Genomic DNA, 23542 nt, shown 5'->3' on the forward strand with positions numbered 1-23542 from the left:
CAGAAGTTCATGGCAGATCCCTTCTCCCCATATTTCCTACAGTTAGTTTTCCTCTTTAGTTGAGATACTGGTCCTGAGGCTCTACTGTCCCTTCCAAAAGAGTCACTTGTTGTGATGGTTCAGAATCTGCATGAATGTCCAATTCGTTTTTGTGGCCCTTAGCTTCTGTGCTTAGTTTTCTGTGCAAGGAGATGAAATCTGTGATTTGTCACATGGTGCACTTACCACCTGAAATGCTATATCTACTTTGTTCTTGTGAAATGTACGTTAAGAAAAAAAATATTTTTCCTTTCTTATAAAGAGTACTTCTCATGTCCTCTGTAACTCTTCATTTAGCATCCAAAAAATCTGCCACCTTCAGTTCTGTCTCCCTTTTCTCCATTATTTCCTTGGTTTGTTTTTTTCCACTGTGCATCAGAGTTTAGTCAGCACAGTTCTCTAAGCTGTCTACTCACTGATACCATTACAAATAACCTGCTGGTGTGTTAGAGGTGTGGGCCACCTAATGAATATTTAACAGTAGTCTGTCCAAAATATTTTTGGCCTGACATGTCTTGAACCCTCCCCTGTTTTTGTGAGCTTATTGCCACCCTTCTGATGACTTAAAGTGATTAGTGTGTTCCCTGTTGTTCTAGGACAGACAGTTACATAAACAAAGTCTGGCCTGCCTGCTAGTATGGAGAAATGATTGAAAAAGACATTTATTCTTAACCGGAATATGAAACTTGCAGATAGACATACGGTTAAGGCTTGTGAGATTGGAACCTTCCCATCTGGTTTTAAAACTTCTTCTGGACTTCTTTTAAAGTAACTTTCTTACAGCTTGCGTTTAGGGGCATTGAGATGACGCAGTAGTGCATGCTTAATTGTGTAACTTGGCATCTTGCTCATTTGACATGCCATTGCAAATTTGACTTGACTTTTATTTCCTTCTAATTGTAGCAGTTTCTTCAGCACCATTCCCAGTTTATTCAGCTCCTCTTCCTCCAGTCAGTGAGGTGGGAGAAGCTGGTGCCGTTCTTCCACCTTACTCTTGTGATCCCAGCGGCAGTGATCTGCCTCGAGGTAATGATGGGATTTTGTGCTTTTACTACTGCTGCTCTTCTGCACACTTCTGACTCGTGTTCTCCATGGAAACTTAACAGAATACCTACAGTGAGAAGAAATGGCTCTTTGCAGCTCGCAGGGAGTAAGAAATAATATTATGGATGCTTATGCTAAAAATTCCCAGTTCTGAATAGCAAGTTCATATCTGACTCAAATATGTGATTACTGCAACTTTTAGAGAGCATCGTAAAGAAAAGAATACCAAGGGAGAGAGTGCTTGGCCTATATCATACTGGTTCTTAGTGGAATAATCATTTTTGTGATCACTGATTTTTAAAAAAAAAACCCAAAACATCTGTGTATTTATAAAGTTGTGCTGTTGCACAGTTGAGTGGGATGTTTTCCTGTATGGCTCCAAGATGTCATTCTGTGGTATTATAAACCAGGGATAAAGTGTAGGGTCATCTTGTTCCTTGGGTGTGTAGTCTTTTGGTATACTGTCATCAATTATGACAGTGTTTAAGGTGCATTTCAGCTATTAAGCAAGGAGTGTGCGAAGACCAACGCAGTACCTACCAGCAGAGCAGCTCAGAAAAAGCTTTCAGCTTTACCAGTTAAACGTGGACTTCATTTCAAAAGGGGTAATCTTTAGTCAACTTGCTTTTGCAATTTAAGAATACTGGCGTACCATGCAAGGTTGCATCAGACAGCTGAGGTTGGTAAGCAGTGCAACAGACGCATATGTATTTGATATTTTTTTGTTATTTATTTATCCCCTCATTCTGCCATGTTTATGGCTCACAATGCATAAATAGAGCCTGTATTTTCACAGAGCTTTAATAACCCAAAGATCAAGCTGTCTGCTGTCCTTATCTCAAGCTAAGTGCCTCTCAGCTACAGGAATAACAGTTGTGCTTGCTGTTATGCTATGTAACTTGTCTTTCTCTAGGTGGGGAATGCTGTGAGGCCCAGGCATGCCACCATTGCCTCGCTGCACATGCCTAGAGGCAGATAAAGCCCTTCTGTGATGCAGTGTCTTGTCTTAGCTGATAAGGATTGTTGGTTGTGTGTAGTTTTGGAGAGCTGTAGAAAATGCTTTAGCTTGTGCGTGTCCCCTTGCTCAATTTTTTGGTACTGCGTTGGCTCAAATTGCACTAAGAGTGAAAAACTTAAGACTTGGTTATTCAGCCTGCTTGTCCTCTTGATAGCAGGGTTCAGCTTGTCCTAATGTGTAGTGCTCAGGCTGGAGCAGAAACGCTCTGAATATGAGTTGGAGTTCAGTTATGGTTACCTGTGTTGCCACTGCATCATGTACAACAGCTTCAGCTAATTCTGTCTTCTCTGGCAGGGAGCATGGGGGGAGTTGGTTTTGGCAGTAGTGGGGCCGACCCAGAGGTAAGCTGTAGCGGACTCCAAAGAGCAGCAGTGCAAAACTGGCTGACTGTTCACATTTTTGTTATTCAAGTAGCAGGTATATCTGTGCATGTTGGTTGAAGTACATAGGCTTTTTAAATATCCCCCTGTACACTGGTTATGCTGAAAGTCTGTGCATCATAGCTGGCTTATTCTAATAGCCATCTATAGATACAGCAGATAACATGATTTTATCAGACTTACTACCTTCAGTTTTCTAACGGTTGTTTCTTGTTGCTCTGTTTTGAAAAGCATAGTCTCACTATAGCTGTCTGACTTTATTACCTCCCCCCCCCAAAAAAATCCCCATCCTTGAACTGACTGTATTTCAGGTGTATGGCAGTTGTAGCTTTTATTGCATCAGAATGTAAAGCTTTTGGACTTTGATTCCAAAATCTATTACTTGAAGATGGAGCATAAAATATTCTAGTAATGCAAGTTATTTTCATGCTTGATTCAACATATTGCCATCTAAAGTAGCTCTGTTGTCTCTGTGTAGGACTTTCCTCAGTGTACTAATTCTAGAGGGCTAATTTCAGATGAGATAAAGAGCTACTGTTGATACTTACAGTTCAGGTAGCTACATGTCGTAGGTTGCAGAACAAATTTGGGCTGAAATGCTATGGATTCTTTCCGTTGCATTCTTGTCAGAAGTTGATCTGGAAAAAGACAGGTTCCAAAACCCTATAGCATGGCTCAAAGGCCTGGTGCTTTCCCAGGTACTGCTAATGTGCTCTGCAGTAACTCTGCTCTCTTGCAGGTGCTCTCAATTCCTGGGTTTGTTAATCTTGAATATTCTGTTTTCCACTTCTCTGCTGCAGTAATATCACTCTAGATGATACTATGCACGCATCAGAGCTAATGGTTTTCAGCTCCAGTTGAATGCCCTTAACAGAGGCTTTCAGCACTTGGGAGAATTGGGTGTTAAGTGTACTGACAAGAATCTGGAGTGGATGTGGATTAATAACCTCTTCAGACCCTGCCCATAGCTCTTCAGCTGAGTCACTCCACATAATATTGGCCATGTCCTTCTTGGCATAGAATCTAGAAATTTTTTAAAGAAATTTAAGGTTGGTAGTTAATAAGGAATTACATGTAGCATTTATGTTGTCACACTGCTGTAGTGTAGTCTATATGGCCTTTAAGTTAAGAAAACCAGAAGCTTTGGAGTAGCGCAGGGTAAAGTATGTGGGTATACTTGACCTAGAGTTCTTTGCTAAAGATACTTGCAGGCCTGGTATTTGGCCTGGTATAGATGGAGAGTGTGACTTGTCAGCAGACTGAAGTCCTGGGCTTGGGAGTGAAACCTGCTGTATGCCTTAGTATTGCTTGGTACATCTGCATTTGTTCCACTTTTCAGAGTCTCTTGGATCTTTTTTTAATGGAGCCTAGGGCTTGTGAAACATGTTTATAACATGGTGACCTTAGGTGTCCTACCTGTGCCTGCTCCCTTGTATTTGAAGAAGCTGTTGATAAAAGACCACTTGATATTGCTGTGTTGCAGAGACTGCTGTAGAGTTCAGGATTGACCAGAGCTTCCCATCATCACAGAAAAAATTTTGTCATGATTTTTGGCCTGATGCATTGCAAGATGAGATTTTTATCAGTAGTCAGTGTGGTCTTTGCATTTTCATGTCAGGGAAGTTAACTTTTTTTGGCTTAGTTTTTGCTTCATAAGGTACTTATGTTTTACTGAAGATTGACTTGATTTCTAGACATCTAAAAGAGGAATATAAACAAAAACTGGTCTCCTACTGTACTGGCTTCTGTTCCAGCATTCCACAGACGTCAGTATTTCCAGTATCAGTTTGTCACTTCAGTCTCCCAGCTCTCCCTTTGTACTGTTATCGCTGCTATGAAGCAGCTGTTTCATTCAGCTCTTATGCTTGTTTTGCATAGATTTGCATAAACAATTGAAGAACAAAATCAGATTTAAAATACAAAAATCCTTGTTCCAAATGTAGATGCAGTTTCAGCTAGATACTAAAAAGTTGCATTCATGTGAGCCTTTGGGTTATTTTTAATATTTTACTGACTGTGGTCAATGTCACAGCCAAATCACCAGCACTTTCAGGACTAAGCTTACAGCTGTTGGATGTAAGGAAGGATCTGTGTGCGCTTCCTAAAATAGCTGCGAGGATTGTAACCCTGATCAAATATGCTGAACAGTAGAAGAGTTGAGAATTGGCAGCGGAGGAACAAATCCTCATGCATTTCAAGACTGGGGTTTGCATTTCTGACACTGTGCCTGTCTGCAGCAAATATAATGCGCAGTATGGCTGAGCAGCAGGGCTGGGAAAGTGTGTATGTGGTAGAGGGTGAACAGGGAAGCAACGTGGAGCTGAGGCCCTGGTCTAGGGGAAAGTGGGTGATAAGAATGTGGTATATACGGTAACTCTGGAGGTGCTGCTAAGTTGAAGCCCTTAGTGGCTCACTCCTTTTTGTTGTCTCCTTGCTTTCCCTTTCAGATCCCAGCAGTACTAAAGCAAAGTCTGTGCCTGTGTGTGCACATGCAAAACTACTGCTGTGGAATGGGTGACTTGCTATTCCTGAGCCTTTAAAACAAATCTCTAGTTGATTCTGAGAAATCAACAATTATTCTCATGCACAGTTCCAGAACTGCATCATCAGATTAAAACACGTGCTCTCTTTTTTTTTTCTTTTCAACAGTCAACTTAAAGATTTAAAACTGCTTCACTGTTTTTTGGACAGTTGGAAATGAGTTTCCAAGTTCAAAACCCTGTTGTTCTTGGAGAGTGGTTTCAGAGTTCCTGCACACATCTGGAATTGTTTCTCAGTGTATCATGTATTTGCCTGGGGGCAAATTATTCAGTATATGGAAGACAGACGTAAAAGACTACTTGCAAGAAAGCAGGGAACTGAGTATCCTTGTGAGGAGGGGGAAGGAAGGAACGTATTCCTTATTTTCCCACTCCCCCCCATTTTCTGACTTAAGAATAGAGGGGACCCCCAAAACTAGGTCAGAAGGTCTTAGGATTACTGCGTATGTTGTCCACATTGACATGTCTCTGTGGTTGTTGCTCAACAAGGCTCTGAAGATGGAGAGTGGCAGAGCCAGACTTCCCACTGGGCAGAAGCAGTGTGAAGCTGGAGCCTCTATGGACTTGGTCCATTGTCTCTCATGCCAGCCCAGCATGGATATTCGCAATACTTATGCGGACCGTGTATATAACGTGTGTACGTTGGGGGTGGATTGTCACGGGTGTATGGGAAGGCTGCTCCTGTCTGTCTACGTGCTTCCAAACCCTTTCCATTTCTGTAGTGAGGAAGGGAGGGAGCGCTCTTATTGGTCAACTTAATTTAGGGACTCATAATCAAATTCTTATTTGATAAAATACTTTTTCCTCTAAAAACTTGACCTTAATTGGAAGCCAGAATCACTTAAGTCTTAGTTGCTTAGACTGTGGAGACTTGTAACAGGACTGACAGTTATCACTTGAGTAATCAAGATGAATAAACCCAAATTAAAGCTAATTTAATTGTTGAGGTTAGCTAGTAAGTTGGCCAGACAAATGTTTTACTGTTGCACAAATATCTAACGGGATTAATTTAGATAAACTAGTTTTAACAACTATTTATATTCAAGATACATTCTTTACCCTTGAAACTTTAAAGAAAAAGTAGTGCTAAAATACTCCCATTCATTAAGAAAGAGTAACTTAAAATGCTCTTAATGCATGTAAATTGCTTTTGCTTCTTGGTTTATACTCTTCTGCTCTTCAATGTCATATCCTTTAATTTCAGATACAAAGGTCTTGCGGTATTATTTTAATCTGGGATTGCAAGTAAGTGCTTTTGAAAAGAGTCTAGTAAATTGCCTGTAAAAACTGCTGCTTTCCTTGACAAATGTACTGATGTATTTAAGACTTCCAAGTGTGCTAAATGTGCATCCTGTGCACTTGACTGTTAATCGCCACCAAGCAAGCTTATGCATATTAAAGTATAGTTCAGGAAGTGCAGTTCTAACTCAAAATGTGAAGCAGACTATTATGTATGTCAAGTTGTTTTACTTTGGGTTGTGGTGGTGGGTTTTTTTGGGTTTTGTTTTTTTTTTGTTGAGGATGGTGGATAAATATTATTCTTTCTGTGAAGATAAGGGGAGGAACCTGAGCCATTCTTAAGAAAATTTGTGTACTTAGACAAGACATCAAAGACTACTTAGAGATGTGTGGTTTGAGTCTTCTATTTCTCTGTGTTCTGGGAACTCTGCTGAAGAGTTGTCTCTGCACCAGCGGTCATGGGCAGGTCAGTGCTGCTGCTCAGGGAAGTAAAACTGAAGAAAGAGGAAAAATCTCTTTGAATATGAGAGAGTTGATAGGTGGGAATCTTCTTTCTCTGTAAAGATTGCTGACACAACAGCGATGTGGAACTGTGGTGGCTATTGCTACAGTATGCGTTCTCATAGGCTGTATTGGGTTTTTTGTGTGTGTAGTATCTTAAGGGTCTAGGAAGAGGAAAAAACACACTTCTTCCTAAGTTTAGATCTGAAACTAGTAGTGCTCCGGAGGAGGGATGGAGAGTATGTGGTTGTATGCATGACCTTGTGTTTTTTTCCTTTTCTCAAAGTATTATCATCAGAGCTATTGGCCTTCCATGGTGTATGTACAGCCAGTGCTGCCACCATCACCTGTGGAAGTTTATCCAGCATACACTGAGCCAGCTCCTGTCCTAGATCAGTCAGTCCCTCAGCTCTACACCGATGCTGGGCGAACTGAAGTCCACCAGGTTCCCTTGGAAGCACCTGCAAATGGTTAGTATGTGAGTGTCAGACCACACAGACAATGAACGAGAAGTGAGGGAATAGGTTTTCAGAGCATGACTGCTCTGTAGGAGCTGCTTGCCTGCAGCTTTGCTATCCTGTAGGACGCACGAGGTTGGGAGGACATAAAGCCTTGTAAGGGGTTATCACAAATTCCTTTGCCATCTGTGGTACTACTTAAAGTATGCTACAGTCACTGGCGTAGCCAGTAATGTGTCAAGGGCTTTCTAAAGCCACAAAAAAGAAGTAGTCCTTTCTAGGCCTGTAGTAGGTATGCCAACCTTAACTTGGGAGAATTTTTTCTAAAACTGTGAAGGTATCTCTTTGCTTACCATGACTGTTGCTTAATCAGTATCAAACCAGAATGCTTGTATTGAAAGTAAAGGAGACAGTTGAGTTTTGGCAAGCACTGAGCATTGGTACTTCAACTCCAGGGAATTTTTAAAAGGAAGATGTTGTAAACCTTGGGTTTAGGCTCAGCATGCTGAGCTGTTATCTCTTGAGTAGCTCTTATTGCTAGCCACATCTCTTACTGTCTGTCAAATTTACAGCAAAACTTAGTTTCACCTAGCAACTTTGTAACAAGCTTGTAGATACACTTGGCAGTAAATAGGAGGATTATATTAAATGAGGAAAAAAGATGTCAAAAATGTCAGATGTGTAGCTCCTTAAAATCTGTGGAGTGTGGCAAATGGTCAGTGTCGCAAAGGAGCGCATCATAACAAAACTGTTGCTCAGAGGAATTGTATTGGGTTTGTGTGGCAAGGTTTTGGGGGGCGGGGGGGGTACAGGGTTGGCTTCTGCAAGAAGTTGCTCTGATAAAGCTTCAGCCTGTTCAGCTAGGCTGGTTCTTTTGCATAGATCAGTGTCCCATGATCAAATAGGGGAAGAATATGTTAGCTCTTTACTTGAGTCCCTCTTGAAAAAGCTGCCATTCCAATGCAGAATACTGCTAAGCAATTCTTGAACAGGGTTCAGTGAGAAAATGAGCAAGCTGTCCTCTGTCTACATTAGGATTTTGACCCCTCTGTTAGGAGGGATATATATGGGCACAAAATTTTCACCTAAATGGATTTTCCCTTTTGGCCACCAAAATAATACTGTGTTCATGGTAATGAAAGTCTGCATAAAAAGGCCATGGATATGCTAAAATATGGTAAGTGTGCATATTTTGTTCTGTTTCTTAAGGTAACTTTCAAAATGCAGAGCCTCCGCCCCTGTCCTGCGGCCCAGTATATTACCCAGTCGTGTCGGACGCCTTCAGCCAGCAGTCTCTTCCTGGGTTTGATTCTTTAGTACCTGCCTATCGCTATGTTAGTACCTGGCATCCAGTAAATCCACCATATGGAAATTCTCCACAAATTGCTAATGCTGTAAGTTCTGGACCACTGCACCAAGTCGGCTATATTGCCTCACCTAACCCTGCACCTCATGATGTGCCTCAAGGAATGTAAATCTGGGAGCTGTAAGCTCACTTCTTGCTCTTGGTTTCTCTTGTTTCTTGTTTGTCAACTATATGTTAATAGTGTTTCATAAATGTTTATCGTATATTGCAGTATGTTTGTAAGATTGTTTTGTGAAAGCTGTTGCACAAATGGTGGTAGTCTTGGTGTTTCATTTGCACTGATAGCACAAAGTAAAAGCATTGAACACATGAAAATGAGTGGTCATTTATCACTGGCAGGTTATGTTCCTGACGATTAGTCATCCAACAGCCTGGGCCAAAGAAATGTAGTTGTCTTGCGTGGGATAAAGCTGCTCCAGCCTTCTATGAGAAAATAGCAAAAGCTTTCAGCATGAGAATGAAGTGTAGTGGAAAGCTCTAGCTGTGTTTTTGTTAATAAGTTTAGGAGGAAAACATTGAACAGTCTGTGCATGTGAACTGCATTTCTTTCGGATGACTGTCTTGCACAGGCTCTGTCCTCAATAGAAACTCTCACTGTAGGTACAAAATGAACAAGAAGTGGGTGCAAGTTGGGCCCTGCCCGCAGCCCTGGGGTCATCGTGGTGGCGTAGCCCTGTCCTGGGTAACAAACAAGGGCACGCGTGTGGGTTATGCCGGCTTGCTGCCGGAGGCCCTGAAAACCAGCAAAGACATTTATTTAACAAATCTTGACTTTCACATGACCTCAGCATTTGGATCTCTCAGCTGGATTCTGAAAGCCGTGGCTAGAAGACCTTGTAAGGAATTTGAGTCCTCCAAATTCAGACATAGCCATTTTCTTTGTACATAGCTAAGTGGTGGTTAAAAGGGGATTGACTGCAGAATTAAGAGGGGGAAAAGTACATTTCCTTCAGTATCCCTTTTAAGTAACCATGGAAGCAAAAACATAGTAGGAAAAAGTGATTCCTTACAGTTTTATCTTAAATTCATGTAGCACAATTGGTTTTGATCCTATTTCCTTAAAACTTTTTTCCCTTCCTTAAAAGAAGATGGTAATATAATCCTCTGTTGGCAGGGTTGCAAGCTTGGCTTTTGGTTTGTCTCCTCAAATCTTTAATTGCTGTATGTTAACTTGGCAATTTAATAATGTTTTTTCAAGATGGAGGAACCAGGTAAAAAGTCAAAGTATGATGAAAATGACCCCTGAATAGATAATTTGATTATGAGCTGCTGTGCTGTTTAAAAAAAAAAAAAGACACAAAATGATGTTACAAAGTAATGGTGGCAGTTAGGACCTTCGTCTTTGTATTTCTGCCTCTGGAGGAGCACTTGACGTGCACAGACATTTCTCAGAAAAGGGAGAAAGATACCACAGGATTTTTCCCTCCTTTCTCTGAAAAAGCCTTCATTAGGCTAACCTCTTAAAGGAACCAGTAAAACATGTGACTTATTTTGTGAACTTTAAAATGGAACAGACTTAAGAAGCACAGTCTCCATGATGGGAGTCATCAAGTGTGTTTCCACCTCAGTCACGAGTGGCATCTGTCACATCCCAAACAGTTGCTGTCAAGCACCACAGTGAATATCTTCCACTTTCAGGCTTTAGTGATGAATAATGCCACCTTTCTTCTACTGTCACTGAGACAGCTTTGCTTTTTTTCCTACACAAATGGTTATCGTAGCTAAGTGTTGGTGGTTTATCTTCTGGTATTAGTTTGCCTCCTGAAGTCAACTCTTCCCCCCCCCCCCCACTTAGAAACACTGATAATTCTGGTATGGAGTCAAGTTTTTTGCATGTTTTTGCTCACCCTTCTAGTAGCTGGATTATTCAGCATTAGCCATGGCCATGTTGGCCACTTTGATATACGTGAAAATTACGTTAATTGATATATATAATATGTGGCCAGTTAACTTATTTATGGATTTGATATACAGAGGTACCTCTAACTTGATACATGCATTTTTACCAGTACCGGAAGGGAGCCTATAGGAAAGCTGGTGAGGGACTGTTTATCAGGGAGTGTAGTGACAGGACAAGGGGTAATGGGTTTAAGCTGAAGGAGGGTCGATTTAGATGAGATGTTAGAAAGAAATTCTTTACTGTTAGAGTGGTGAGGCACTGGCACAGGTTGCCCAGAGAGGTTGTGGAGGCCCCATCCCTGGAAGTGTTCAAGACCAGGTTGGATGGGGCTTTGGGCAACGTGGTCTAGTGGAGGGTGTCCCTGCCCGCAGCGGGGGGGTTGGAACTAGATGATCTTTAAGGTCCCTTCCCACCCAAACAATTCTATGATTCTGTGATTTTTGCCAGGGCTGTTTAGGCTCAAAATTAACTTTTTGAACTAGCAAGTAGGGGCTGTGGGGAACAGTTATGAGCATGTCCTGGAGCTGGTTGATGAACGCTCTCCATAGGTCAGGAAATGCTGCCTTTTATTAACAGCAAAAATACTTAGAATGGTACAGAAACTTAAGTGCATGCTGGAGTCTCTTATTTTCAATTCTGCTTTCCAGAGTTGTGTTACACTACACTAGCTCTACATCACTTATTAAAACAGGCGTCCAAAAAAAGCCATAGCTCTACCAACCAGCTTCGTACTTCAGCCATTTCCTCATCTAGAGAGTACTAGGTCTGGCTGCAGCATCCCTGTACTAATAATATCCCTAGTCAAGTGTTCCAGCAGTTAATTGCTACAAAACAGTTGCCTTTTCAGAGGCTGTAAGACAACTGACATCAAAATTACACAGAATTCTGGAGGTTTGTTGGAGAGGTTTTGGGGTTTTTTGTTGGGGGTGTGTTTGTGGCCTGCAGGGGCCAAGATGTGGGCTCAGGGTCTTTTTTTGTGGGGAACCTGGTGTCAGCCTGGTGATCATCCAGACTTGTTTACTGTGACACACCATTTGATTATTGCTCTGTTACAACTTGGTACCAGACTGATGCTCTGGGTTTTTCATGCCCAGCAGAATTGCTGTGAACGGGGGTAGTGAGATGTAGCTTGTAGCCATAAGTGTATTTTTTTTCCTTTAAATAGAAGCACAGAAAAATCCATGAGTATTGATTTCTATTGGGAACAATTATTTTCCTTCAGATCAATCTTTTTTTTCTTGGGCTTCTTGAAGTATGTTGCATAATAATGAATTTTTAAAGCAAGGATTTGATCCTGAAATGTGTTTTCATTTTTCTTTATTTTTTGTGGATGGGTTTCCAGCCTTTAAAAGGGAGAACAGAAGAGTTGTGCAACCAAGTCTGCGCTAGTCATGCTTGCCACCTCCTTTTCCACACCATGTTTTTATATATGAAAGGCAGGGGCTCAAATTAAATTAACACCTGAAGGCTGTGCAGGAAGGATCCACGAGCTGGCAGCGCCACAGAGAGCTCTCTTTAGATGTGAGCACTTCTGATTTCGTAGCCCTTATAAACAGCCTCAGTCAAGCATCTTCTCTTCTGAAACTGCAGGATGAAAGAAGCCATCAGCTGTAGTTGTGGTGCTTTGGGGTGTGAGCTGCTGGTGTTTTCAACTATGTTACTCTCTTCTAAACTGCTGCAAATCTTTCTGCAGGCTTCTCTCTGACTGCGTTTGCCTGCGGGTCACTGGATGCGAGTGCACCTCTGTTCTCCAAGCACTGCTTACTGCACAGTAAAGTAAAAGCATGGTATTTTGGCAGCGGTGCTTGGGCCTTGCACCATCGGGTGTGCAAAGCTTGTGCCCTGTCACAGGCTGCGAGCACCGCCCTCCGTGTGTGCACCGCTCACCCCCCTCTGCAGCCACAGTGCCCTCATCCTGCTTTAGCCTGTCGTCTCCACAGCCGATGTCTTGCTGTTGTTAGCCAGAGGCACAAGTCTCTGAAGTCTTCTGAATTGTAAAATCCATCTGTTATTGAAGATAATAATTATAAATACTGTGGAGAAAACCCACACTGACCTTGCCTGCCAGCAGTGTTAGCCTGCTGGGCTATCACCAGCTATCGCCCCTGTGCTCTCTTTTCCCCTTGGTCACATAACACCAACAGATTCCTATGGCAAGTTGTTTTTCTAGCTCAGTTGTTTTACTCTTTGCTTCCAGTTCTCTCTGCAGTGCTGCTGGATCCCTTTCTCTTTTATAAATTACACCATCAAAGACTGTATTATATATGGAAGTTATTCAGCATATAAATCCAGACCGACTTCCAAGTAACTGCTTTTTTCATAAGGCAGGAAGATAAACCCCTTGGATTTTATAGCTTTGAAATAAGATCAGAGTTTAAATTTTGTAGCGCAGGCCTGTATCTAGAAACTCCTACACATGATCAAGTCACTGCTGCTTACCAGATTTTACTGTTGGCTGAGTTGCAGCAAGTACAAAATAGCCCGTATGAGCTATAGGCTAAGAGCATGTACGCAGGCAGTCGCGGCATTAGTCATCCCCACAAGTGCATGGGACAGGAACGCATGCCCAAGTCCTGACAGGGTGTTTTTATGTATCGGGCTCAGTTTATGGCAATACTTTTATTTCAGAGGGTAAATCCTGCCTTCCCTGGAGCAGGTGAAAATTTTGCCACTAGCTTTGGGGTGCCTGGCTTTAGCCCAAGATAAGTGTCACCCTGTTCTCATAGCTGTGATGACTGCTTGACTTTGTTGTGTTAGAGAAAATGGTCTTTTAAGAGAAAGTGAAATATCCTCTAATGATGAAATTAATGGACCATCTAACTCGCTCTACCCTCTTTATATATTTTTCCTCTTCCCTGCCTATTTGCATTTTCAAATCAAACTTAAAATTGTAGTTTCTGACTCTTTAAACAGTACTTTTTTAATATTCCTCATAGTTGAGAGCAAAAAAATGTTGTTTTTGATGTTTGTGGTGATTACGTGAATGCGTGATTTCTATTTTCAGGAAGCACAAATAAGAGGAGATAAAATACACTGCAAAACTTCTTCCCCTGGTCAAACCTGGTATTTTCTGCTGCAGCACATCTGCCTACCTCTGCAGGGCCGGCTGAGGGGATGGAGGTCACTTCCAGGTGCAGTTTGGTTCCCGTTTCTGGAATAGGAAGCGCAACTGGGAATTCAGGGTGCTTAACTTTGAACTCGTAGGCTTTCTGATGTGAGTGGGAATGTGCACATCCAACTTCAAAGTATCCTTTTCTATTAAAAAAAAAAAAAACAACCCAAAAGTACCCTTCTATCTCTACGTGGGTATTTCAAATTCTGTAGCTGTGGATCACTGCGGTCCTGGGCTTTGCTACAGCTGTTAGCGTGGGCTGTGTTTATTTCTGTGTCCACGTTGTCTCCCTTGCACGGGAACCTTCTGTGTTTCAAGGAACAGGATATTGCCGTTGTTTAACTTGAGGAAACCTTTGTTTTATTGGTGGCTTGACTAAGAACCTCCCGTAGCTGATGGAAACCTTCTGAAATGTGTCTGCAGGCCTCCAGTACTTTAGTGAGACTTGCTTGGAGGACAGCTTTACGTGAGCAAATTATGTTAATACAGTTAAGTGTTGTTGCTTAATGACTCTTTTACACTATTAGCTATATTGGTGTATATTCCAGTGCATCTGATGTAGTTGTCTTGGTTGAAGGATATCTTTGGGGAACAAATTAAAATGGAATTATGTTTACTTAGACTTTTTTGTGTAGGAGTAATTGCATTCTTGTGCTGCATTTTATTTACCAATGCTTCCAGTGGTTTGCTATTTCCTGTTGTAGACAGGATATAATGAATGTTTTTGGGTTGGGTTTTTTTTTTCTACAGCCAGGTGTCGGTCGGCTCCTGCCCATGAACACTTGCTCAAATATAAGTGGCCGAATTCATTGTAGGTAAGCAGGACTGTGTTGTCTTTTTTTAATGTAAATACCAATATAAGTTTCTATAGAATTGGAGCCCTTAAGTGCTCCTCTGACCACTGACAGCCCGTGAGGAGTCTGTGCTGAACATGATTTTAAAAAACTATAAGATTTCAGGTCTGTTGCTGTTCATAAATATTTATTATCAATAGGCAGCTGGAAATGTTACATCTGAAAAGGTAGAAACACCTTGAATTTCAATAGGCTTACATTTTTGGGAAAAAAAATTAAATGCTTTTTTTTTTCAGTTTACAGTTAAGCTAAAAATACACATAAAATAAATTTATTCTGTACATCATTTCATTTTTACATGTTAACGAGGGTATGACATGGAGTCTGTGCTATGGACAGAAAAGATGCAAGTAGAAAAGTACATAAAACTAAGCGTTTGTTTTTGCTTTTTGCTCTCCCCCTTTTCCTACCCCCTTTCTCTTGGGGTGGCTGTTGCTACTCAACTGGCAACGCTGAGGTCCTCACTCCATCTCTGCGTCCGCAAAATTCTTACAACATCTAAAAGCTCTTTTGCCTGGAAAAAGCCATCAAGTTTTTGACCAAAACTAAAATAAAGGAGGATGAGGAAAAAAAAACCCCTCACCTTTTTTATCCCATGAAGTAAAATCGTATTTTAAAATATGCTCAGGTGTGAAACCATTTCTGTGATAGGTATTTTTTTTTAATGAAGACTTAATTTGGTATTAAAACTCGATTGCTAAAAAAACTGTTTGCAGAGTAAGCCCGGATCTCTAGGGCTTGCCATATAGAAAATAGAGTACTTAAGCATCTGCTACTATCCTTTGCTTCTCAAAGATCCCTAGCCCTCTAGTTCCCAGACCCACCTTATAAACACATTCAGTAGTTTTTAAATAAGACTGTACAATACTCAAAAAATAACTAGACCAAAAAGTGCCCCCTTGCTGAAAAACAACTATTTATAGTCAAAGGCATTTCACTCTGTTGGCTAAAGGTATCACAGTGTTCTGTTAGCTAACGTGCTAAAAGGCCAGCTCCTTCACCGCTCACGGCGTTTCTTCTGGCTTAGGAGTTTCTGCTGATACGGAAATGCTTTACATGGGGGAGTGTGGGGAAAGTCCCCAAAATAAAATAAGCCAGGCTGAAGGAGGATGTGTGAGGCAGGAGGAATGGGCTGCGCTGTTTTCCGTAGGTGGCGAGCCGTTGATCCAGAAGGGTCTGTGTGTAAAGAAAGATCAGTTTGGCTTTTACAACTGTGGGCGGTTTGAGCTAGGTTCGGGGGTGTCTATTGCTGTGATGGCTGGATGTTTTGTTTTGTTTTGCAGGTTAAAGTGTTTCCCTGAAGCATAAAATACTATCAAACATTTGGAAGATAAGGATCAAACACTTCTACATTTTAAATACACTTTTTTTAGGTAAAGCATATTCTTTTTTTTTTTTTTTTTTTTTTTTAAACAATCGTTCTTGGTCATGAAGAGCAGTGGTGGTTCTGGGTGGAGGCAATTAGTGAATAATATATGAATGACTTGTTTGTAAAAGTGTAAAGGCCCAAAATGGGGAAAGTAGTGTGAAAATTAAATTGAATCAAATTACAAATGTTTAGAAAATATGCTTATGTGGCTAGCCCAGAGTGCTCCCCTCCTCCTTCTCAAAAAAAAAAAAAAAAAAAATATTCCAGTAAAGGATTGACTTTATAGTTGTTAGGTTTCAAGTTACACATTCACCAAAAACTACAGATTATTTTGGTAACAGTTTATTTTAGATGTGCCTCCAGTGAGCTGGTTTATTATGCACTGTAGTTTCACCGATTCCAATTAATTTAAAATTAATTTTACCATTACATGAGTGAGAGTCACTGGTGCTCCCAGCACCCCTGGGCAGGCTGCAACCAGCTGTGCTGCCTGCCTCAGCTGGGGCTGTGGCATCCGATGGCCCTGGAAGTCCCAGAGGTCCTTAGGGTGCACCCACCCAGAAACCACTCCAGAGAGGTTTTAGTTAACTAACAACTTTCATTAATTCTGGGCAGCCCCAATGGGTTGGATTTTTTTTTTTTGCTTATATTTTGCCATTCTGTTTGACTGTGGAATTGCAGCGGAGGTGGGAGAGTGATTCTGTTCTTTGGAAATCAGCCCTTGAGGCTGCACAGAGCTTTCTCATGGACACGTCTGGGGAAAGTGTTGGCACGCTGCAGGACGAGTTAACTGATTGAAGAACAACTCAGCCAGAAATTAAACCAAAATTGTACCTCTTCCAGGTTAACTGAAATATGCTTTTCTTTGGGATCTTGGCCTTTTGAAAAGGAAAGTAGAACTATCAAAGCAAAGCTGAGAAGTCCTGAGGGAAGTGGGATGTACACAGAGTGGTGTGAGAGCAGCAGGTGCTCATGTAGTTTTCTAACCACTAGGAAACCCAGTGCTAAATCAGATCCTTGCTTACACTGTTAGTAACTGTTCAAATATCCAGTGCAGGTACCCTGCAACTGCTTGCGCTCCCAGAAGGGAACTCAGAATGCTCGTAGCGCCCTGACTGTGCAAGTCCAATCTTAGAGCTCCTGTCACTCAAACCAAAGATCTTTCTCCTGAGTAAGCACTAAAGAAAACCAGATTGTACCTACAGAGAAATCGGGGCGAAGAGCCCCCCAGAGGAATGCAGGAGGGAGTCTCCTGCTGTCCCAACAGAGGTTCCTCCAGCAGCCATTGTGCTGGTGACATGCTGCCTGAGGCTCCTGTCTTACCCTGCTCCTGGGGACAAAAAACCCGGCCTCCCTTTGCCCCAGCGTGTTGCACACCCTCCTGCAACGCCCTGTCACCTGCCTGACTTGCTGTCCCTGCCAGGGATGGGGTGAAGAGTGAATATGAAGGAGGTGATGACATGTGGTGACACTTTCCTATAGCCCTGCTCCAGGATCCTGGTGTATGCATCAATGCCGGACTGCCTGTGGAACCTCCCCGTGCTTAAAAGTCTGTTGCATCAACTAATTTTAACCTCTTTAAAAGGTAAGGTTTTATATTTATACATGAATATATTTATTTAAATACTCTTCATATTTACAGTGGCTGTTTCTGCTAAAAATTCTTACATGTACCATCAGAAAAAGGATGAAATGCAAATACAGTAAGGTGACATTAAGGGTGAGACAAATCACAAAAGCAAGGGTGTAGGAGTTTGGGCTTCCAGGGTATGCTGCTCCTGCTTTCTGCTGCAGAAGTCCCCTAAATTCCCTTTGTGGGAAACCACGCTAGTTTTCTACATGGAAAACTATCATAACGGACATACAGTTACATCCTAACCTGAATTAGTTGTAAGAAAATAAGAGTACGTACTACTGCTACGAATATTAACTACTTACTGTATATAGCGCCTTTAATTTAAAGATCTGAAAGTGCTTATAAATAATGAACTAACCCCCCCTGCGAGGTAGGTAAGTAGTATTATCCCTATTTTACAGTTGGGGAAACTGAGGCATTAGAAAGGCAAAGTGACTTGCCCAAGGTCACAGGTGAGTCAGTGGCAGAGTGGGAACGAGCCCTCGGCAGTCCTGTTCTCTAATCGTGTGCTCTAACCACTGTGCATGCTTCCTCTGTAGGGACCACCTACACAAATAATTATTTACATATATACCAGTAAGTGAATAATATACAAATGCAATTATCCAAATAATCTGCAGAGATATGTCAGTTAATTTCTTGTTTCTGAAACAACTTCTTTGATCTCTGACCTGAGTACACACGCCTCCTAACTCTATTTGATATTCTTAACCCTGGATGTTATTTGTTCACTTTTTAATTGGTGATCATTTGTAGGTGTGCTGCTTTAAAAAGCCAGGTGAAAATGACACCGGGGATGGGGGGTGAGAAATGAAGCAACTTCAAGAAACCTAAAGCAAGGGCAAGTGCTCGAGATCTCTATTATTCTTAATTCCTTTCATACCTACAAGGATTATTATTGAAACCCACAGAAGAAGGACTGGTGTGTACTAGTTGGAGCACAGCTGAGCATCTGGAACCGGAGCCAGGAAGCAGCTGAACTCCTTACAGGAAGAGCTTGAGGTGTCCCATCAGCTCCTACCCTGGGCGCTTGCACAGACAGTGCAGGGGTGGGTAGTTGACTGATTTCTCTAAAGGGAAGACTAACTTTCACCAAAAAGTGTTTTCTTTTTGAGCAATTGAAAATGGAAAAGTGCTAGTGAAATCCCAAATACTGTGACCGCCAGTGAATATAAAAAAACCAAAACCCCAAAACAAACCACCAGGTTTTGCTATCAAATGTATTTTTCACAAGATACTTTAATTTCCCTCCCCTGAAGCTCCTGTTTTAGCATAATAATAATTCGCCAGCTGCTGTAAGGCCTATTGCTACCAAAGGGGATGCATAGATAGAATCAAACAGAATTTTGCCTTTTGGGGGACTAATTTGACAGTTTTGCAAACTCCTGGACACAGCTATTAATCACAGCCAAATCAAGTATTTGTTTTAAGTTCCAAAGTCAGCTCAAACTCGCTCATAGCCGGGAGCTAGGAAGTATCTGAGTCATGAAACAAATCCCAGGGGAGCCCCAGCCAAGCAGCCATGTGATGTACCTCTTGCCTTCAACATAACATTATTGAGAGATTTTGCAGGCTGCCATTCCAGCGTGGTTGTTCCTCCCCCTGCCCTTTCAGGCCACAGCAGGGGAACAATGTGACTCACACAGTTTGCAGAGAAGGGGTTTGCGCTGCCCAATGTCATTTTTACATTTTGGGGGGGCACCACTGTGGAGTTAATTTCTCCTTTGTACCTGTTAATGCAGTGCTGCATCTGGTGACACAATATAATCATCACCAGTAGCAGTGTGCTTGCTCTCGTGGAAAACTTAAAAGCCTTTCTCCTGTCCAAGGATACGAACCCTGCTTCTGTCCCAGCCTCAAACTCAGTTGATGTAATCTGCATAAACCATACTTGAATTGTTTTCATTCTTTCTTGTTACACAGGAAATACCCTAAAGATTTGCTGGCCCCACATCAGGTGGAGTTCATGAACTGTGGTGTGGTTAGGTCAGACATAAAATGATTCAAACCCTTTCCTTCATCCTCCTGTGGCAGCTCTTGCTAACATTCATCTTTCCAGAAATGGTCCTCTGTGTGGTTTATTAAACTGTAGGGCTTTTATTGGGAGCTGCTTTGAGAATTATTTTTGGTTGGTTCTGACTGTAGCTCTTGCTTACCAATGGATTTGTCTCTTAAAGGACAGGGGCACCAGATTTCTTCACCAATGATCAGCAAGCTGCTTTTGACCTGAGGATTTTGCAAGTCTCCTTGTGTAGTGCCAATGTCAGTTTGCTCAGCCTTTTGTAAAGGAAGATGAGATGCAGTTTTCAAAGACAACTCTAACCCTGCAATTAGTATGAAAGCCTGAAATCTGTTGATACAAAAATGCTTTTCAGTCTGCCTTAACCCATCTAGAGGCTTAAATATTTTGGGCTTTATACTGCATGCTGGTAACCAGACTGGTGTCATTTATAAGCAAGGAATACAGAAACACTTTTGAGTCTTTGCTCAGAGTTGCTGATACTTCTTAACATCAGAGCTGGCCTTGAGCCATGGTCCCTACCTTGAGCTCTGTATTGAAAACTTCCCATGTGTCCGGTGTGTTGGCATCTCAGTTCTGCTACAGGAGCTGGCTGCATCCTGCACACTCGTTTCTGATGTGGGTGTGCTCCACCCTGACCTTTAGGTAATGCTGCATAGGTGCCCAGAGGGAAAACCCAATGATGTGGTTTTCCTTAATGAGAAGAGGGAGCCAGGTTTAAAACTCAGGAAGAGTATCCAGCTGTGGGCGTCCCAGCATCTCTTCCATGAGGACTGCTGGAGTGAGAAATCCCTCTGTCCTGCCATGGGAACTGTTCCTGCCCCTTGCTGGTAAAATCTGACCAGGTGTAGATTTTCCAGCATTATGCTTTTACAAATGCACTTCACAACCCAGTTCACAGTTTTGGCAACTGCCCTTGGGATATGCTCCAGCTCACATCACCTCTCCTGGGAACAGAGCCTTAAGCACAACTGCAGGAGTGCAGTAACAAAGCTCTGTCGTGGGGAAGGCCATTTCTGAGCTCCCGGTCAGGACTTGTTTCCTCCAAGACAGCAGCTGACTAATGACAGCTCTGAAGTAGTGGTAAGGAAGTGCCAATCATCTCTGTTTCTTAGCAACACTGCAAAAGAAAGTTCAAGTATCACATTGTTAAAAAAAAAAAATCACTTAAAAATTATAACCATTTTGCTCTTGATGGGGTTGTCTTCTCCCCTCTCTGATGCTCCTTAGGATAAGAGCCCTGATGTTGCTAGGCCCTGTCCAGACACTACCACACCTGCGGAAATAAAAGCTAACATCTACTGCTGCTCTCCTTTTTGTTGTGCCTCAGAAAAGGAACTGCAGAGATTTTCCAGGCTGCCAGATGCAGTTTGAGCTGCTGTTGCTTAGGCTGCTTTTCAGAAATGCAGCTCCCAGGCCCAGGGAAGACTATCTCTCTTCGTGCTTGCCCTACACCAGGAGGATGGTTTTCTTCCTAGAGCCTGACATCCATCAGAGAGGCAGCAAAAAGCAAATGCAGCAGTGGAAGTAAGATTAGGAATTTCAAAAACCAGGTACAGCTCAAGAGGTAGGGTGTAAGGGCAGGGCTTGGGGTTTGGGGTTAGCCCATCAGAAATGAGAACCACACTTAGGTTTGGGTTCCAAGCAGCCACGGCCGGTTTTGGGTCAGTTCATCCATGCAAAAGTTGGTAGCAAGGTGCTGGCAGCCTAATGGGAAGGTCATTCTGCTCCCTACGGGGGAATTTCTTATAGGAATTAGGTAAATAAGCAAATCATAACATGTTTGATCATCCAGCTCAAAGGGGTCTCTTATTCAGTAACAATTTACAATATTATTATATTAAACAACCTGAAAAAACACACAAACCCAAAAGAATCAGAGGTTGTATTGCTTAAAGAAAACAAAAAGCCAGTTAGAAGTTGAAACCCTTTCTAAAAAAGATTTTAAATATGATTCTCAGCCTCCTGCTAAGCCACTGCTCACCCGCTGGTGGTGTTGATGAGGAAGATTGAGCAGGACGCAGAGCCAATCCTGTTGGATAGCAGCAGTGATAACCGGTGGTGAGAGCACGGGAGAAATCCTTTACTTGTGTCTGAAGTCTGGGGGGGTTTGAAGACTAAGACTGCATCCGAAGGGATTCCTGTGGTTTATAGTGACCTCATAAATGGTGAAACCTTTAGTTTAGCATTTGAGAGTGTAAAAAAAAAAAAAATTTAAAAAGGTACAGATGGCTATAAATAAGCTAACAGAAGTACTTTTACACTTTTTTTTTAACCTGTGGACAGAAAGGAAAGAGTAATGCTGAATCATATGAGAGCAAATAATTACAAATAATTGGCTAAGTTTTCCAGCGAGTGTTACGATAGCTTTACTTATAGCCGAGTTGTAACGTGATCCTCCTGCCCATCTTTCCACTGATTTATAAACAAGTCACAAGCCTCTCCCCAAGAATCAAACACATCCTCTGTTGAGTCTATAAGTTTGGAATTAGAGGAACAAATACTGGAAGCACAGTGAAGGGAGCTGGTACAAACCACAGGGCACTCCTTGCTCTGTCCTGTAAGTCTTGTGTTCCCACTGTAGTCTACCTCATTGAGGTTAATTTCACTTTTGGAACAATTCTCTTCTCTCTCTTTATCAATCTGAGAATATTTAATGTCTTTCCACATGTAGTGTGGCTGAATAATCCCATCTGAAATAGTGTACATGGGTTCTGAATTTGGTTCAGGTACATGTCCATTCATCTTGGAGAAAAGCAGGCCCAGTCTCTTAAAGGACTCCTTCTTGGAGCTGGAAAGTCTCTGAACTCGGTTTCCATTTCGGACAAAGGAGCGCTTACTGATCCCATTGCTTTTTGGCTTCTCTTCCACCATATCGATCCCAGACATAGTTTTAATTAGAGCAGATACGTTGAAGTCCTTTTTTTTGTTGGCTACATTGAAAGACACGCTCTTGGCTTTGGATTTTTCTCCAGCACCATCCTCATTTGTTTCATCCTTTTGGGACACCTCTGTGCTGCTGGTAGAATAACTTCTCCTCTGGGGCTTTCTGTTTCCTAAGAGGTCAAGAACTTCATAGCGAAAACTTGAGATGTCCTGTTTTAATTCCTAGGGCAAGAGGAGAAAGGAGTTATGCTTGGCAGCTTTATCTGTGACATGAAAGAATGATCACGCTCCCTTGGGAGAGCTGTTCAGTTACGCAAATAGCTGATGCCAAATCACACTTACAAGAATACCACCTATATCGTCATTATTCAGTGACGCACAAAAAGAAAATTATTGTTAATCCTGAGAATTAGAGACCTCACAAGGTCTCCAAAGGCTGTGGGACCAGCCCTCTTGACCAAAAAACTGCCACATGCACATCGTATCTATTCCCAGCTCCAGTAATAGTTCTATTTCTCAGCAGGTTACAAATCATCTTAACAAGTTAGTGTGAACTCTGCAAGTGGCTACTTGAATTAATATAATATATTATTATTAAGGAATAATAAATTACCTTGAAATTTTCTTCAGTTAAACCTTCATTGGTTTTGGAAGTTCTTATCATTGCTGCAACGTATCTTTTCACAAGATTTCTTATCACTTCCTGGAATAGGAAACAATACGAGTGATTCAACTGCTGGCTCAGGCCAAACTCTGTTCTTACCACATTTCACCGAGTTCTTACCGACAGTGGCTGTCTAAGGAAAATCACTGCCATCAGAAACAGAACACTTTCTTTTAAACAGAACAAACCTTTGGAAAGGGTTATATACACCTCTGTCTTGAATGCTCAGTTGTTAGCTACAGCGAGCAGGTATTTTGTACTTGTTCTGTGTATGTAAAAGTCATTGAGAAAAAATTCTTGATGTTCTTAAATGTCTTCAAGCCATTTAATCTCAGCTGCTGAAAGTTTTTAAGACTGTATATGCTGTGTATCCTGATAGACCAAGCTTGCCATCTGAAGATTGTTTATCAAGCATTTGAAAGCCAGTGAGGGTATGCTGACAAGAAATCACCAGAAGAACAGCCAGGACCCCACGGGCCAATGCACATTCTGGTTAAACTGCATCTGCCAGCCTAG

At 41.9% G+C, this 23542-nt stretch overlaps 2 protein-coding genes across 2 annotated transcripts in view; one reads left to right on the top strand and one right to left on the bottom strand.

Annotated features, from left to right (window-relative positions):
- The window catches only part of ALG13 (ALG13 UDP-N-acetylglucosaminyltransferase subunit), a 29637-nt gene extending 21148 nt beyond the window's left edge, over nucleotides 1-8489 (top strand). The window contains exons 25-28 of the mRNA XM_054839693.1: nucleotides 943-1065; nucleotides 6226-6266; nucleotides 7048-7231; nucleotides 8429-8489. Coding sequence (XP_054695668.1) covers nucleotides 943-1065; nucleotides 6226-6266; nucleotides 7048-7153 — 270 coding nt within the window. The 3' untranslated portion in view covers nucleotides 7154-7231; nucleotides 8429-8489. The remainder of the gene's footprint in view (nucleotides 1-942; nucleotides 1066-6225; nucleotides 6267-7047; nucleotides 7232-8428) is intronic.
- A 13187-nt stretch (nucleotides 8490-21676) lies between these two features.
- TRPC5 (transient receptor potential cation channel subfamily C member 5) overlaps nucleotides 21677-23542 on the bottom strand; it is a 94238-nt gene continuing 92372 nt past the window's right edge. Inside the window, exons 10-11 of the mRNA XM_054839937.1 lie at nucleotides 22976-23065; nucleotides 21677-22584 (exon numbers count right to left, since the gene is read on the bottom strand). Coding sequence (XP_054695912.1) covers nucleotides 21850-22584; nucleotides 22976-23065 — 825 coding nt within the window. The 3' untranslated portion in view covers nucleotides 21677-21849. The remainder of the gene's footprint in view (nucleotides 22585-22975; nucleotides 23066-23542) is intronic.

Source organism: Grus americana, chromosome 12, assembly GCF_028858705.1.
Source record: "Grus americana isolate bGruAme1 chromosome 12, bGruAme1.mat, whole genome shotgun sequence".
Lineage (NCBI taxonomy): Eukaryota > Metazoa > Chordata > Aves > Gruiformes > Gruidae > Grus > Grus americana.